This window comes from Halichoerus grypus, chromosome 13, assembly GCF_964656455.1.
Source record: "Halichoerus grypus chromosome 13, mHalGry1.hap1.1, whole genome shotgun sequence".
Taxonomy (NCBI): domain Eukaryota; kingdom Metazoa; phylum Chordata; class Mammalia; order Carnivora; family Phocidae; genus Halichoerus; species Halichoerus grypus.
The window spans coordinates 51,355,178-51,368,534 of NC_135724.1; the positions used below are offsets into that span (position 1 = coordinate 51,355,178).

The 13,357-nt window shown below is 39.0% G+C and overlaps 1 protein-coding gene across 1 annotated transcript in view; it reads right to left on the reverse strand.

The window, feature by feature from the left end:
• Positions 1-10,007: 10,007 nt before the first annotated feature.
• METTL4 (methyltransferase 4, N6-adenosine) overlaps positions 10,008-13,357 on the reverse strand; it is a 235,899-nt gene continuing 232,549 nt past the window's right edge. The window contains exon 9 of the mRNA XM_078060558.1: positions 10,008-10,261. Coding sequence (XP_077916684.1) covers positions 10,254-10,261 — 8 coding nt within the window. The 3' untranslated portion in view covers positions 10,008-10,253. The remainder of the gene's footprint in view (positions 10,262-13,357) is intronic.

The window sequence follows — 13,357 nt, forward strand, 5'->3', positions numbered from 1 at the left end:
AATAAACTATGGTATATCCACACTCCAGAATCTATAAAACCTATAAGAATAATGTGGGAGAATATGCAAGAACATGAATCTTATTCAGAGTACACTGGTAAGTAAAATAAATCTGGTAACAAAACAGTATGTATATCTTCATTTTGTTTTTAAAAATCATATATATAAAATCACTTTTTGTATAACCTATTTTTATATACAAATAAATAAAGCACTTTTTCTTGAAATATGGAATAACACTTCCATACTGGCTTCACAATGTTTTAATGACAGAATTTCTAAGTGCCTTTAAGTTAAAAATGTAAAGTAATATGATTATTATATAATGAGTTACAACTTACTAGAAAAGATGATTTAATAGCTGCACTAGTCAAAATGACAAAATGATAAAATGACAAGGCTAATCTGTGTATTCTTCATCAACCACTGAAATGATCAGAGACTCCCCAGCTCTAACAGTGTCCTGTTGGGTTGATGCAAATAAAATCCGCACAAGTGGGGCATCTGGGTAGCGCAGTCAGTTAAGCATCTGACTCGGTTCTGGCTCAGGTCATGATTACAGGGTCGTGATCTCAGGGTCATGAGATCAAGCCCCATGTCAGGCTCTGTGCTCAGCATGGAGTCTGCTTGAGATTCTCTCTCACTTCTGCCCTTCCCATGCATGCGTGCTCGCTGGCTCTCTCTCTCTCTAAAATAAATAAATCTTAAAAAAAAGAAAGATCTGCACCCGTAAGCCGTCCTCTAACATAATATATACAGAAAGAGTGTTTATTATATTTCTCATAGCAATAATATTGTGAATTATTCATCTTCCTTTTTTGAAACTCTTTCTAAAAACTTTTCCTTCATTTGTCTCCTATAGAGACAATTGCTGTTCAATGGCAGGCCAGGACATTCAGTGCCTTCTTATCCAGCAAGGAATGGTAGAGATGGGAGCTGACTCAAGCCTCTGACACCTACTGCCAGATTCTTTCTAGCCCTCCTAACTCCCAAGACAACAGCTGTATAAAGTGAGCAGGGTATGACAGAGGGACAGAGTTCTACATAACATATTCATTAAAATAAGTATTTGTACAGTCACTATGTAAACATGATATATAGTTCCCAGGGCTGAGGCAGCTGCGTGACATATATGTATATTCACCTCCAGCCTCAGCTTTATGAACTGTATTCCTTGGAGATACCAGCAGCTTCAATAACTAGGTACACAGTCAATAATTACTTTCATCTTTCTGCTTTTATTTACTCTTTAAGAGATTCATTAAGATGAAGAATGACAGCATTGCTTTGCTAAGCCATTCTGATTACTTTCCTAATTCATTTATCATGACCTTTGGAACTATTAGTTTTGTTTTAGCCTTCCAGTCATCCAGAATCTTGTTTTATTAAAACTAGGTTCTGCATCCTCAGTGGTTCTTTTCAAATGGGCCTTTTAGTCCACACGCTATTTAACAGAAGTGACATATGGTAGAATTTTTCTTTTATAAAGACACACAAGTGTATAATATACATGGTCACTGAGAGTCACCATGTATGTTTAAAATTGGTATTGGATCACTCATAAATTTCTTTAATGGCTACTCATTTTGTAGCCTTGACTCTCCCCACAATGAGGGGACTGTTAAGGGAAGAAGGAAGGATGAGCCGTGGCTAACATGGGAGCTCACGGCACAGCCTAGGCACCGTACCAGGCGCCATTACAGATGCTATGCCATTTATTCCTAACAGCAACCCTGAAAAATAGGTAATAGCCCATCTGTTGTAGAGTCGAAGAAGTTGTGACAAGGTCACACAGCAAGTACTGGGTTTGAACCAACTACAGTAAGTGCCTGGTGCCTTGTTCTGTTGATCTTTTTCTTCTCCTTTCTTAATCCTAAATACTTGAAGGTCTGCTACGTGCTGGATATATATACGTCCCTTGCACGAAATAAAGGTAAAAGTCCACATTACTCACTCTCTTTTCCTCTAGCTCTTTCTCAGAGACCTGCCAGGTATCTCTTATTCCTTTACACAAATACCAATCTTTACCTTATACATATCTTTGGAGGCAAAATGTGCAGAAGACTTACTCTATATTTTGGCTGAAATTATCAAAATATAGCCTGTTGATGCTCTGCAAAAGACACCATCAAGAGAAGGAGAAGACAAGACACAGACTGGGAGAAAATATTTGCAAAAGATATATTTGATAGGGGCGCCTGAGTGGCTCAGTCAGTTGAGCATCCACTCTTGGTTTTGGCTCAGGTCAGGATCTCAGTGTCCTGAGATCAAGCCTCACGTCAGGCTCCATGTTCAGAGCAGAGTCTGCTTGTCCTACTCCCTCCCCCTGCTCTCTCTCTCCCTTTTAAATAAATAAATAAATAAATAAATAAATAAATAAATAAATAAATAAATAAAATCTCTTTTAAAAAAAGATATATTTGATAAAAGACCATTACCAACCCAAAACATACAAACAACTCTTAAAAATCAACAATAAAAAAAAAACCCTCAATTTAAAAAGGAGCAAAAGATCTGAACAGAAACCTAACCAAACAAGATACACATATGGAAAATCAGCATATGAAAAGATGCTCCTCATCATGTCATTAGAGAATTTCAAAATAAACTAACCATGAAATACCACTACACACTTATTAGAATAGATAAAATCCAAAACACTGTTAACACCAAATGCTGGTGAGGATGTGGAGCAACAGGAACCCTCATTCATTGCTGGTGGGAATGCAAAATGGAACAGCCATTTTAGAAGGCATTTTGGCAGTTTTTTACAAAACTAAACATACTCTTACCACATGTTCCAGCAATTGCGCTCCTTGATATTTACCCCTAAAAGCTGAAATCTTAAGTCCACACAAAAGCCTGAACAAGGATGTTTATAGCAGCTTTATTCATAATTGCCAAAACATAGAAACAATCATATGCCCTTCGGTAGGTGAATGAATAAATAAACAGGGGTACATCTACACAATAGAATATTTTTAAATGATTAAAAAAATGAGATGTCAAGCCATGGAAAAACACAGAGGAACCTTAAATGCATATTAAGTGAAAGAAGCCAATATGAAAAGGCTATCTACTGTATGATTCCAAGTATATGATATTCTTGAAAAGGCAAAATTACTGGGGTGCCTGGGTGGCTCAGTCATCCCAGGGTCCTGGGATCGAGTCCCACATCGGGCTCCCTGCTCAGCGGGAAGCCTGCTTCTCCCTTTTCCACTCCCCTTGCTTGTGTTTCTTCTCTTGCTGTCTCTCTGTCAAATAAATAAATAAAATCTTTAAAAAAAAAAAAAAGAAAAGGCAAAACTATAAAGATAGGGAAAAGATTAATGGTTGCTGGGGATGATATCAGCAAGATGGCAGAATAGGAGGTCTCAACACTCATCACCTCCACAACAACGAAAACAATAAACAGAAACCAGGAGTAGCACCTAGGAAAAGCATGAGAAGCATTTTACCTTCATCTCCCCATACCCCAGTCTAGGGCAGTTCAGTGTCAAGAAGGATTCCCTCAGAGGAATTTTGCCCCACAGGAAAGAGCAGGAGGATCCCAACAAGCCTCACTGTTGTGGATGTTTTAAGCCTTTACTACTGAGGACTCCTAGAGTCTCCAGCTGCTGCAACTCCTTCTCAAGGTTAGAGCTGTCACTGCAGTGAGACCTGCTCCGGGGGCCCCAGTTGCTACTATGGCAGGCTTTATTGGATGAGGATGCCACAGCACCTCACCATGTGTGGGACTGGAGCTACCACTGCTCTGTACCCTGCCCCAGGTCTGAAGCAGGGCTTTGACACACCATAACCAGGGCTGCATTCTCCTGCTGCTCTGTGCTCTGTCCTCAGGTCCCAAGTCATGCCCAGCTGCCACTGTTGTGTATCACACCATCTAAGTCCCAAGTTGGGACTGTGACCTGCAACAACTGGGCTACACTGATGCTATTCTATACCCTGTCCCTAGGTCTCAGGCATGGATTGGAGCCATCATCACCAGAGTGTGCCATTGCCTTGTGCCCCCCCTCCTGGGTCCTGAGTCAGGGATTTGGCTCACCATAACAAAGGCAAATCTGCTCTGCACCCTGCATGCTGGAGACAAAGCCAGGACTCTAACCCACCATCCCCAGGGCATGCTGCTACTACACCCTGCCCTCTAGGCCCAAACCACCACTGCACCCTGTCATCCCAAGGCTCATGGTGCTGATGCATGCCTCCCTCTGGGCCCAAATCACTCCAGAGAGCCCCAAAGCCCCAGACCCCAGTTCCACAGAAGATCTGCATACACCCACACCTCAGATGCTGGCACCATGCCACAACAAGTATGTCTGTGCCCCCGATCCCAGGCACTGTGGTAGTTCCATGTGCACTTGATCCCAAGACCCTGGCTCTGCAGTCATTCGGTAGCGTGCCAGACCTGGCAACAAAAGGGATCCCCTTGGCAAGAACTTCCTGCCACAGACAAAAAAGGAAAGCAGAAGGATCCCCACAGCCTTTGCCTCTGAGGACTCCAATAGCCCTAGCAACCACAGCCAGCCATAAAACCCCCACAGTCTTGGCCACTGAAGACCTTCTCACTCTTTGCCAACATTGACCTTGGATGGTAGAGTTGCACAGAAACTATGCCTTGGTGCCCTCCAGGAACCAGAAATGCTGCACCCCATCCAGCTGGTGCCCTCACAGACAACATCAGGTGAAAGTCATTCCACACTGAAGCCATTCCCAAAGGCTGAACAGAGATAACAGTTCCCTAAAATGCACAGGCATAAGTACAAAGCCATTAGAAACAGAAAGGAAACATGACACCACCAAAAGAACAAAATAATTTTCCAGTAACTGACCCCAAAGAAATGGAGACCTGCAAGCTACCTGAAAAAAATTCAAAATAATTATTTTAAGGATGCTCAGCAAGATTCAAGAGAAAAACAGACAACTCAATGAACTCAGGAAAACAATGCATGAACAAAATAAGAAGTTCAACAAAGAGATAGAAATCATTAAAAAAGAACCAAACAGAAATTCCGGGGCTGAAGAATTCAATGAATGAAATGAAAAATGCAACAGAGTGTTTCAACAAAGATTCAATAAAGCAGAAGAAAGAACCTGCAAACTTGCAGGCAGACCTCTTGATATTATCCAGTCAATGGAGAAACAAGAAATAGTAATAAAAAGAAAGCATATATCAACTGTGGGACACCATCAAGTGAAACAATTTTCACATTACAGTAGTTCCAGAAGGAAAAAAGAACAAAAACTTACTTAAAGAAATAATGACTGAAAGCATCCCAAATCTAAATTGAAATCATATCAAGTATCTTTTCTTAACACAATGGTAATCAAACTAGAAAACAAAAAAGGAGAAAAGCTGAAAAATTCACAATATGTGGAATTTAAAATAAGACATTCTGAAAATCCAGTAAGTCAAAGAAGAAATCAAAAGGGAAATCAAAAAATATCTTGGGAAAAATGAAATGGAAACACAATACACCAAAACTTAAGGGATGCAATAAAAGCAGTTTTAAGAAAGAAGTTTATAGTAACAAATGCTACATTGAGAAAAAAGAAAAAGAAAAATCTCAAATAAACAGCCTAACTCTACACCTGAAGGAACTAGAAAAGGAACAAAGACCAAAGTTAGTAGAAGGAAGGAAATAATAAAGATTAGAGCAGAAATAAATAAAATGGAGACTAGAAGGATAATAGAAAAGATCAATGAAACTGAATTGGTTTTTTGAAAAGATAAACAAAATCGACAAACCTTTAGATATATTAAAAAGAGAGAGAGAGAGAAGACATAATCAGAAATGAAAGCAGAGACATTACAACTAATACCAGATAAATACAAAAGATAGTAAGACACTACTATGGACAATTATACAACTTAGGAGAAACATATTAATTCCTAGAACACGTAACTGACCATAACTAAAATATGAATAGAAAATCTGAACAGGCCAATAATAAGCAAAGAGATTTAATCAGTAATCAAAAACCTCCCAACAAAAAGCCCAGAACAAGATGGCTTCACAGGTAAATCTACATTTAAAGAATTAATACCAACGCTTTTCAAACTCTTCCAAAAATTAGAAGAGGAAGGAACATTTCCAGAATCATTTTACAAGACCAGCATTACCCTGGTTTTGAAAGCAGACAAGGATACCACAAGATAAAAAAAATTAAAAGCCAATATCCCTGATGGACATAGATGTAAAAATTCTCAACAATATACTAGCAAACCAAATTTAAGATCATATTAAAAGGATCATACACCATGATCAGGTGAGATTTATCCCTGGGATGCAAGTATGGTTCAACATCCACAAATCAATAAATATGATACACTACTTAATAGAATAAAGGACAAATATCATGATATCCCTTAAACAAATGCAGAAAAAGCATTTGAAAAAATTCAACACTCTTTCATGATAAAAACTAATAAATTAAATATATGTACCTCAAATAATAAATGCCATATATGACAAGACCACAGTTAACATCATACTCAGTGGTGCAAAGCTAAAAGATTTTCCTCTACGATCAAAACAAAACAAAAAAAAACAAGGCTGCCCACTCTTGTCATTTTTATTCAACATAGTATTGGACATCTTAGCCAGAGCAATAGGTAAATAAATAAATAAGTAAATTAATTAATTAATTAATTAATAAAATAAGAGGCATTCAAATCAGAAAGGAAGACATAAAACTCACTATTTGCAGATGACATGATACCATATATAGAAAACCCTACAGACTCTCTCTCTCTCTCTCACACACACACACACACACAAACTGTTAGAACTAATAAATTCAGTAAAGTCTTAGGATACAAAAATCTGTGGGTTTTCTATATACTAATAAAAATTATCAGAAAGAGAAATTGAGAAAACAATCCCATTTAAAATTGAATCAAAAAGAGTTAAATACTCAGGAACAAATTTAACCAAGGAGGGGAAAGACCTGTACACTGAAAACTGTAAAACAGTTTTAAGACAGGCATAAAAGTAAGTGAAGACACAAATAAATGAAACGATTTTCCATGTTCATGGATAATTAATGTTGTTAAAATGTCCATTCTACCCAAAGCAATCCACAGATTCAATGTAATCCCTTTTGAAATTCCAATGGCATTTTTCACAGAAATAGTACAAACAATCCTAAAATTTGTATGCAACCATAAAAGATTCCAAATAGCCAAAGCAATCTTGAGAAAGAACAAAGCTGGAGGCATTATGCTTCCTGATTTTGAACTATATTAAAATGCTATATTACAAAATTGTAATGAACAATATTACAATGAAGATAAGAAATGGGATGTGGAGGGACCATATGAGTTAAGATTTTTAATGGGAAACAGTAGAAATCAATTCTATGTAAATGTAATCAAATCTATCTAAACAGTAATCAAAACAGCATTGCATTGGCATAAAAGTAGACACAGATCAATGAACCAGAATAGAGAATCTAGAAATTAGCCCATGCATATATGGTCAATTAATTTACAAAAAAGGAGCCAAAAATATGAAATGGGGAAAGGACAGTCTCTTCAATAAATGGTGCTAGAAAAACTGGACAATCACATGCAAAACAATGAAAGTGAATCACTATTTCACACCATATACCATAAATTAACTCCAAATGGATTAAAGATTTGAATGTAAGACCCAAAACCATGAAACTCCTAAAAGTAAATATAGAAGGTAAGTACTTTGACATCTGTCTTGGCAATGATTTTTTTTTAATTTGGCACTTAAAGGCAACAAAAGCAAAAATAAACAAGTGAGACTACATATAACTAAACAGCTTCTGTGAGGCAAACCACCAACCAAATGAAAGGGCAACCTACTGAATGAGAAAAAATATTTGCAAATCATATATCTGATATGGGGTTAATAATCCAGAGTATATAAAGAACTCATGTAAACCAATATGAAAAAAAAAAATCTAATTAAAAAATGGGCAGAGGATCATTGAATAGACACTTTTTCAAGGAAGACATTCAGATGGTACATGAAAAGATACTAAACATCACCAATTATGAGAGAAATGCAAGCAAAAAACACAATGATTATCACCTCACAGGTGACAGAATGTCTATTATCAAAAAGACAAGAAATAACAAGTGTGTTAGAACTCTTGCACTGTTGGTGGGAATGTAAATTGGTGCAGCCACTATGGAAAACAGTATGGAGTTTCCTCAAAAAATTAAAATTAAAAACTGAACTATCATATCATCCAGCAATTCCACTTCTGGGTATTTATCCAAAGACAAAGAAAACACTAACTTGAAAAAGATATATTCATCCCCATGTTCACTGCAGAATTATTTACAGTAGCCAAGATGTGGGAGCAACCTAAGTGTCCACTGATGGATGAATGAATAAAGAAAATGTGGTGGAATAGAATATTACTCAGCCATAAAAAAGAATGCAATTTTGCCAGTTAAGAAGACAACATGGATGGATGCTGAGGGCATTATGCTAAGGGAAATAAGTCAGAAAGAGAAGGACAAATACCATATGACTCTCACTTATATGTGGAATCTAAAAAAAACAAAAACAAAAAATAAACTAAGTGCAGAGAACAGATTGGTAATTGGCATTACTAAAATCAGAGAAATGATGGGCACCTGGGTGGCTCAGTCAGTTAACCGTCTGCCTTTGGCTCGGGTCGTGATCCCAGGGTCCTGGGATCGAGTCCCACGTCCAGGATCCCAGCTCAGCGGGGAGTCTGCTTCTCCCTCTGCCTCTGCCTGCCACTCTGCCTACTTGTGCTCTATCTCTCTGTCAAATAGATAAATAAAATCTTTAAAAAAAAATAAAATAAAATCAGAGAAATGAAAATTTTAATAAATATATAGAGACATTCACTTCCAGTAAGAACCAATCTACCAGTTCAAATTAATCCTTCTCTGAGGAAAATTAAAAAGCTGATTGAAATATAAAAACTATCTTCTTGGGGTGCCTCGGTGGCTCAGTTGGTTAAGCGTTTGATTCTTGATTTTAGCTCAGGTCATGACCTCAGAGTTGTGAAATTGAGCCCCGTGACAGACTCTGCATTGGGTGTGGAGCCAGCTTAAGATTCTCTCTCTCCCTCTGCCCCTCTTCCCCCTTAAAAAAAAAAAAAAAAAAAAAAAAAAAACTATCTTCTTACATAGGAATAGCAGAATAGTGAGGAATCATGGGGAAAAAACATGGGAGAAGATAAAAATCTAGATATGTTAGTCCATCGTTCAAGTCAATAAAAATAATCTGCAAAGACCGCATTTGCTTATCCACTTGACAAAAATAAATGTTAATAAACATAAGCAAAGGTGGTCAACCTCCCCAGTCACCAGAGAAATACAAAAGAAAACTTTAATGAGATACCATACCCAGCAAATGTAGCCAAAAGAATAATTCTTTAAACCATGATGTTGGATGAAGAAGCAAGTTGCTGAATGTTATACACAGTATTTTACTAATAAGGTAAGGTTTTAACATATACTAAAGTATCTATATATTTTATGTATGCATATTTATGTAATAAATCTGTAAAAACATACTACATTTAGGATAGTTATTACCCCTGAGAAGGAAGATAAGAAATGGGATGTGGAGGGACGATATGAGTTAAGATTTTTAATGGGAAACAGTAGAAATCAATTCTATCTAAATGTATATATTTAGAAAAGAAATGTATTAGTTTATTAGGTAATTCACACAAAAATCTCTATGAAGACCCTAGAACCAGGTTTGACTATGCACCTGATTGGCAGAGGCTAGGCCCTAGCTCACAGCACAGGAAAGGCTAGAAAGCCTCTGATTTCTACTGAGAGTAGGCATAGGAGGGTGTTTGTGATAGCAAAAATAGCTGCAGATTCTTCCTAGTATTTTGTAACATGACTTTATAGCTCCTACAATTAAGGAGTGGAGTCTATTTCTCTATCCCTCAAATCTAGGATTAGCCATGTGATTGCTTTAGCCAATGAAACATTAGCAAATAGGGTGCAAGCTGAGGCTTGAAATGTGCTCATGCATAACAGCTGCCTTCTCTTGCTGCTTTTGGAAACTCTGCTGCCACCACCATGGGAATAACCTCAGGGCAGCCTGCTGGCCAGGAAGTAAAAGAGAGGTAAGTTACTTACATCGGTCCTGTCGACAGCCAGCCAAGTTCCAGGCAGTGAGAAGACCATCCAACCGAGCACAAATGCATGAATGACTCCTACTGGTACAGTGTGGAACAGAGATGAGCCTTCTCAGCTGAGCCTAATCCAAATTTCTAACCTACAGAACTGTAAGGAAATAAACAGTTGTTTTGAGCCATTAAGTCTTGGGGTGATTTGTTACACACAAAAGCATACTTTTATAGTGTTCAAAAATACTAGAAGCCAGAAAAATAAAATGATGAATATCCACTATATCGCCCAGAATAAGCCCTTCTTTTAAACTGAACTTCAAACAATAATACTACTCTCATCTAACTTACTAAAATTATTCTTCATACAAACAAAAATACCAACCAATCTCCCCAAAGTCTCGTTGAACTTGTATGCAGTTTCAGTTCCAGGATCTCTGGTACTTTCTTCCACTCAGTCTATAACTATGCATTTTTATATTCTTAAACATACGACTAAATTATAACAGTAGTAATTAGTTACGATGTGGGAAAGGAATCAAAAACTAAATGTGTGTGTGAGTGTGTGTGTGTAATCACTCAAGGAAAAAAATGTAACATCTATATTATAGTCCTTGTTTCTGCAATTAGTCATGAGGCTATGGTTTATTTATAACTATTTCCCTCCACCATCTATTCTATTTTCCTTTTACCCTTAATAGCACCTTGGCTAGATATGATGGGATGAATCACACCTTTATTTTGAAGGCTTCTGAGCCCTTTATTACCTTACCTGTATGGAGCTGATTATGGCAACTTTTACTCCTGGTCATAATAGTACTAAGAAGCATCAATAGCATCTCTTGGATTGTGTCATTTCTCATCCTTTTCCCCACTGTGTATCAGAAACTATTTCCCCATAATACCTATAATCAGTTACCCCAGCCAACAGTAAAAAATTCTGTTTTGCCTATTTTTCCAATGGCATTCAAACTCAAAATGGTCATAGAGCAATCAGCTTATAATTCAATGAAATCATCAACAAGATGTTGGAAGCATTATTCTCTTGGTTCTAAAACCCTTAAACCTGCAGGACTCAGAGTTGCAGGGAGGTTATGCTGAAAACTGTAAACATATAGTTATATATAATAGTGTGATAGTTCACTCCATTTCTAACCCTTAATTCCTAAATCCATATATTCTATTTATAAAAGAAACAGCCATGAATAATGGTTGCTAGTTCAGAGTACTCAGCTTCTCAACTGTTTCCATAACTGGCTAATTGTCTGATGAGATGAATACATGGTAATAGTGAATGCCTGTTGCTTTATTTACTTATTTATTGTAAAATTATTTCCTTGATCAAAAACAGTGTTTTGTAGGATATCATGATTTAGTATGTCCACCCATGTTAATACAAACAGAAGATGGTAGGCAGTGAAAGTAAATTCAGATTCCAAATATATTGTCTTATATAACAGTAAGGGCAAACTTTCTCCTCAACTATGTAAAGAATCTAGTATGCTCAACATATCCTAGCATGTAATAACATATTGTAAGCTCAGGATTGAATGTCTTAGACAATCAGCAACCTGATAAGTCTTGGTTAGGAATAGTCATATTGTTGTATTCATGTATAATCTCCATCCTCACCACCATAGGCCTTTATTCAATAGCATATTGAGCAAGCACTAAAATGGAAAATAGATAACCTACAATCAAAGGGCAGTTCACCATATCCTCCTTTATGGGTGATGTGGATGAGAAGTCAGGATTACAGATATTTTCACACTGTAAACCCATTCCAAGAACTCCAGGTATATACCTCTTCCCCCAACTTCTTTGTCAACAATTCTCCCATATTGCATCTTTTAATACTGACCATCTTGACAAATCATTAATCATTGCCCATAAATCAATGCAGATCCTTACCTCTGGCCATCTCTCTTTCCAAAACCAACTGAACAACGAAATGTACCAAAGTTTTGCCTGCTGGGGATATTTCCTTTCTCTGCTTCATTTTAAAATCAGCCATAGGTGAGGGAAGGGGAAAGATGGCAGAGGAGTAGGGGAACCTATTTCAACTGGTCCCCGGAATTGAGCTGGATATCTACCAGACCACTCTGAGAACCCACGAAACCAGCCTGAGATGTAAGAAGATCTGGATCTCTACAAACAGAATATCGCAGGCAGTTGGTTTTGAGGTACGAAGCGGAAAGCAGGCAGTTGGTTTTGAGGTACGAAGCAGAGAGCCGTGATCCTGCGGGCAGATATCGGAGGATAAACGGCAGCAGGAGGGTGCCTGGAGGTGGGGATCCTACACCGCCGGCGAGCAACAGCCTCGCGCGCTATGGACGGGGCACAGACTTGTAGACCGGTAGCGTCGGGAAAGGACTTTAGGGCAGTCCCCGGGGTGGAAAACCAGACCGGTGGGGTCCACGCACGCAAACCGCAGCCCCCCAAACAGAAACCAGAGTGACGGTCACGTGCACGCGAACTGCAGCCTCCGAGACGGAAACCCGGTGCCCCAGAGTCCCGCCGGTGAACTGCAACCCCCGGGGTGGTAACCCCAAGCGGCAAGCGGTGGAGTCGCGGGTCCGCGAACTGCAATCCCTGGGACGGAACCCCAAGCGGCGTAGTCGCGCGCACGCAGGCACGCGCATGCACGAACTGGGAGCGGCTGGCGGTTTTAGAAGCACAAAGGGCAGAGACATGCCCCGACCTGGAGGCAGGACTGGGAGCGCTGCGGAGGGGCGCACAACCCAGGACGCTGCAGTTTATAGCAGCTTGGACAGAAACGGAGACGGTGTGGCCTGGAGAGCTCACTGAAGAACAGACTGAGGTCTCTCTGCTCTGAGGCAGAGGGTTGGAAACAGTCTCTTCTGCTCTGACTCGCGGAAGAGACCCGGAAAGCCGCCAGGGAACGCCGCCAGAGAACAAAAGCCCCAAAGACTGATTCCCGCTGAGCCCATCCCCCGCCACAGGGGCACAGGGCAACTCCGCCCAAACAGGGTTGCCTGAGTAACAGCGCGGCAGGCCCCTCCCCCAGAAGACAGGCTGGGAAAACAAGAGGCCAGCAACCCTAAGGTCCCAAGAAAACAGGTGCATCTTGCTTGGGTTCTGGTCAATAATTTCGACTCTATACATTCCATGGAACTTTCTCCAGAATAGACCATATACTGGGTCACAAATCAGGTCTCAACTGATACCAAAAGATTGAGATTATTCCCTGCATATTCTCAGACCACAATGCTCTAAAACTGGAACTCAATCA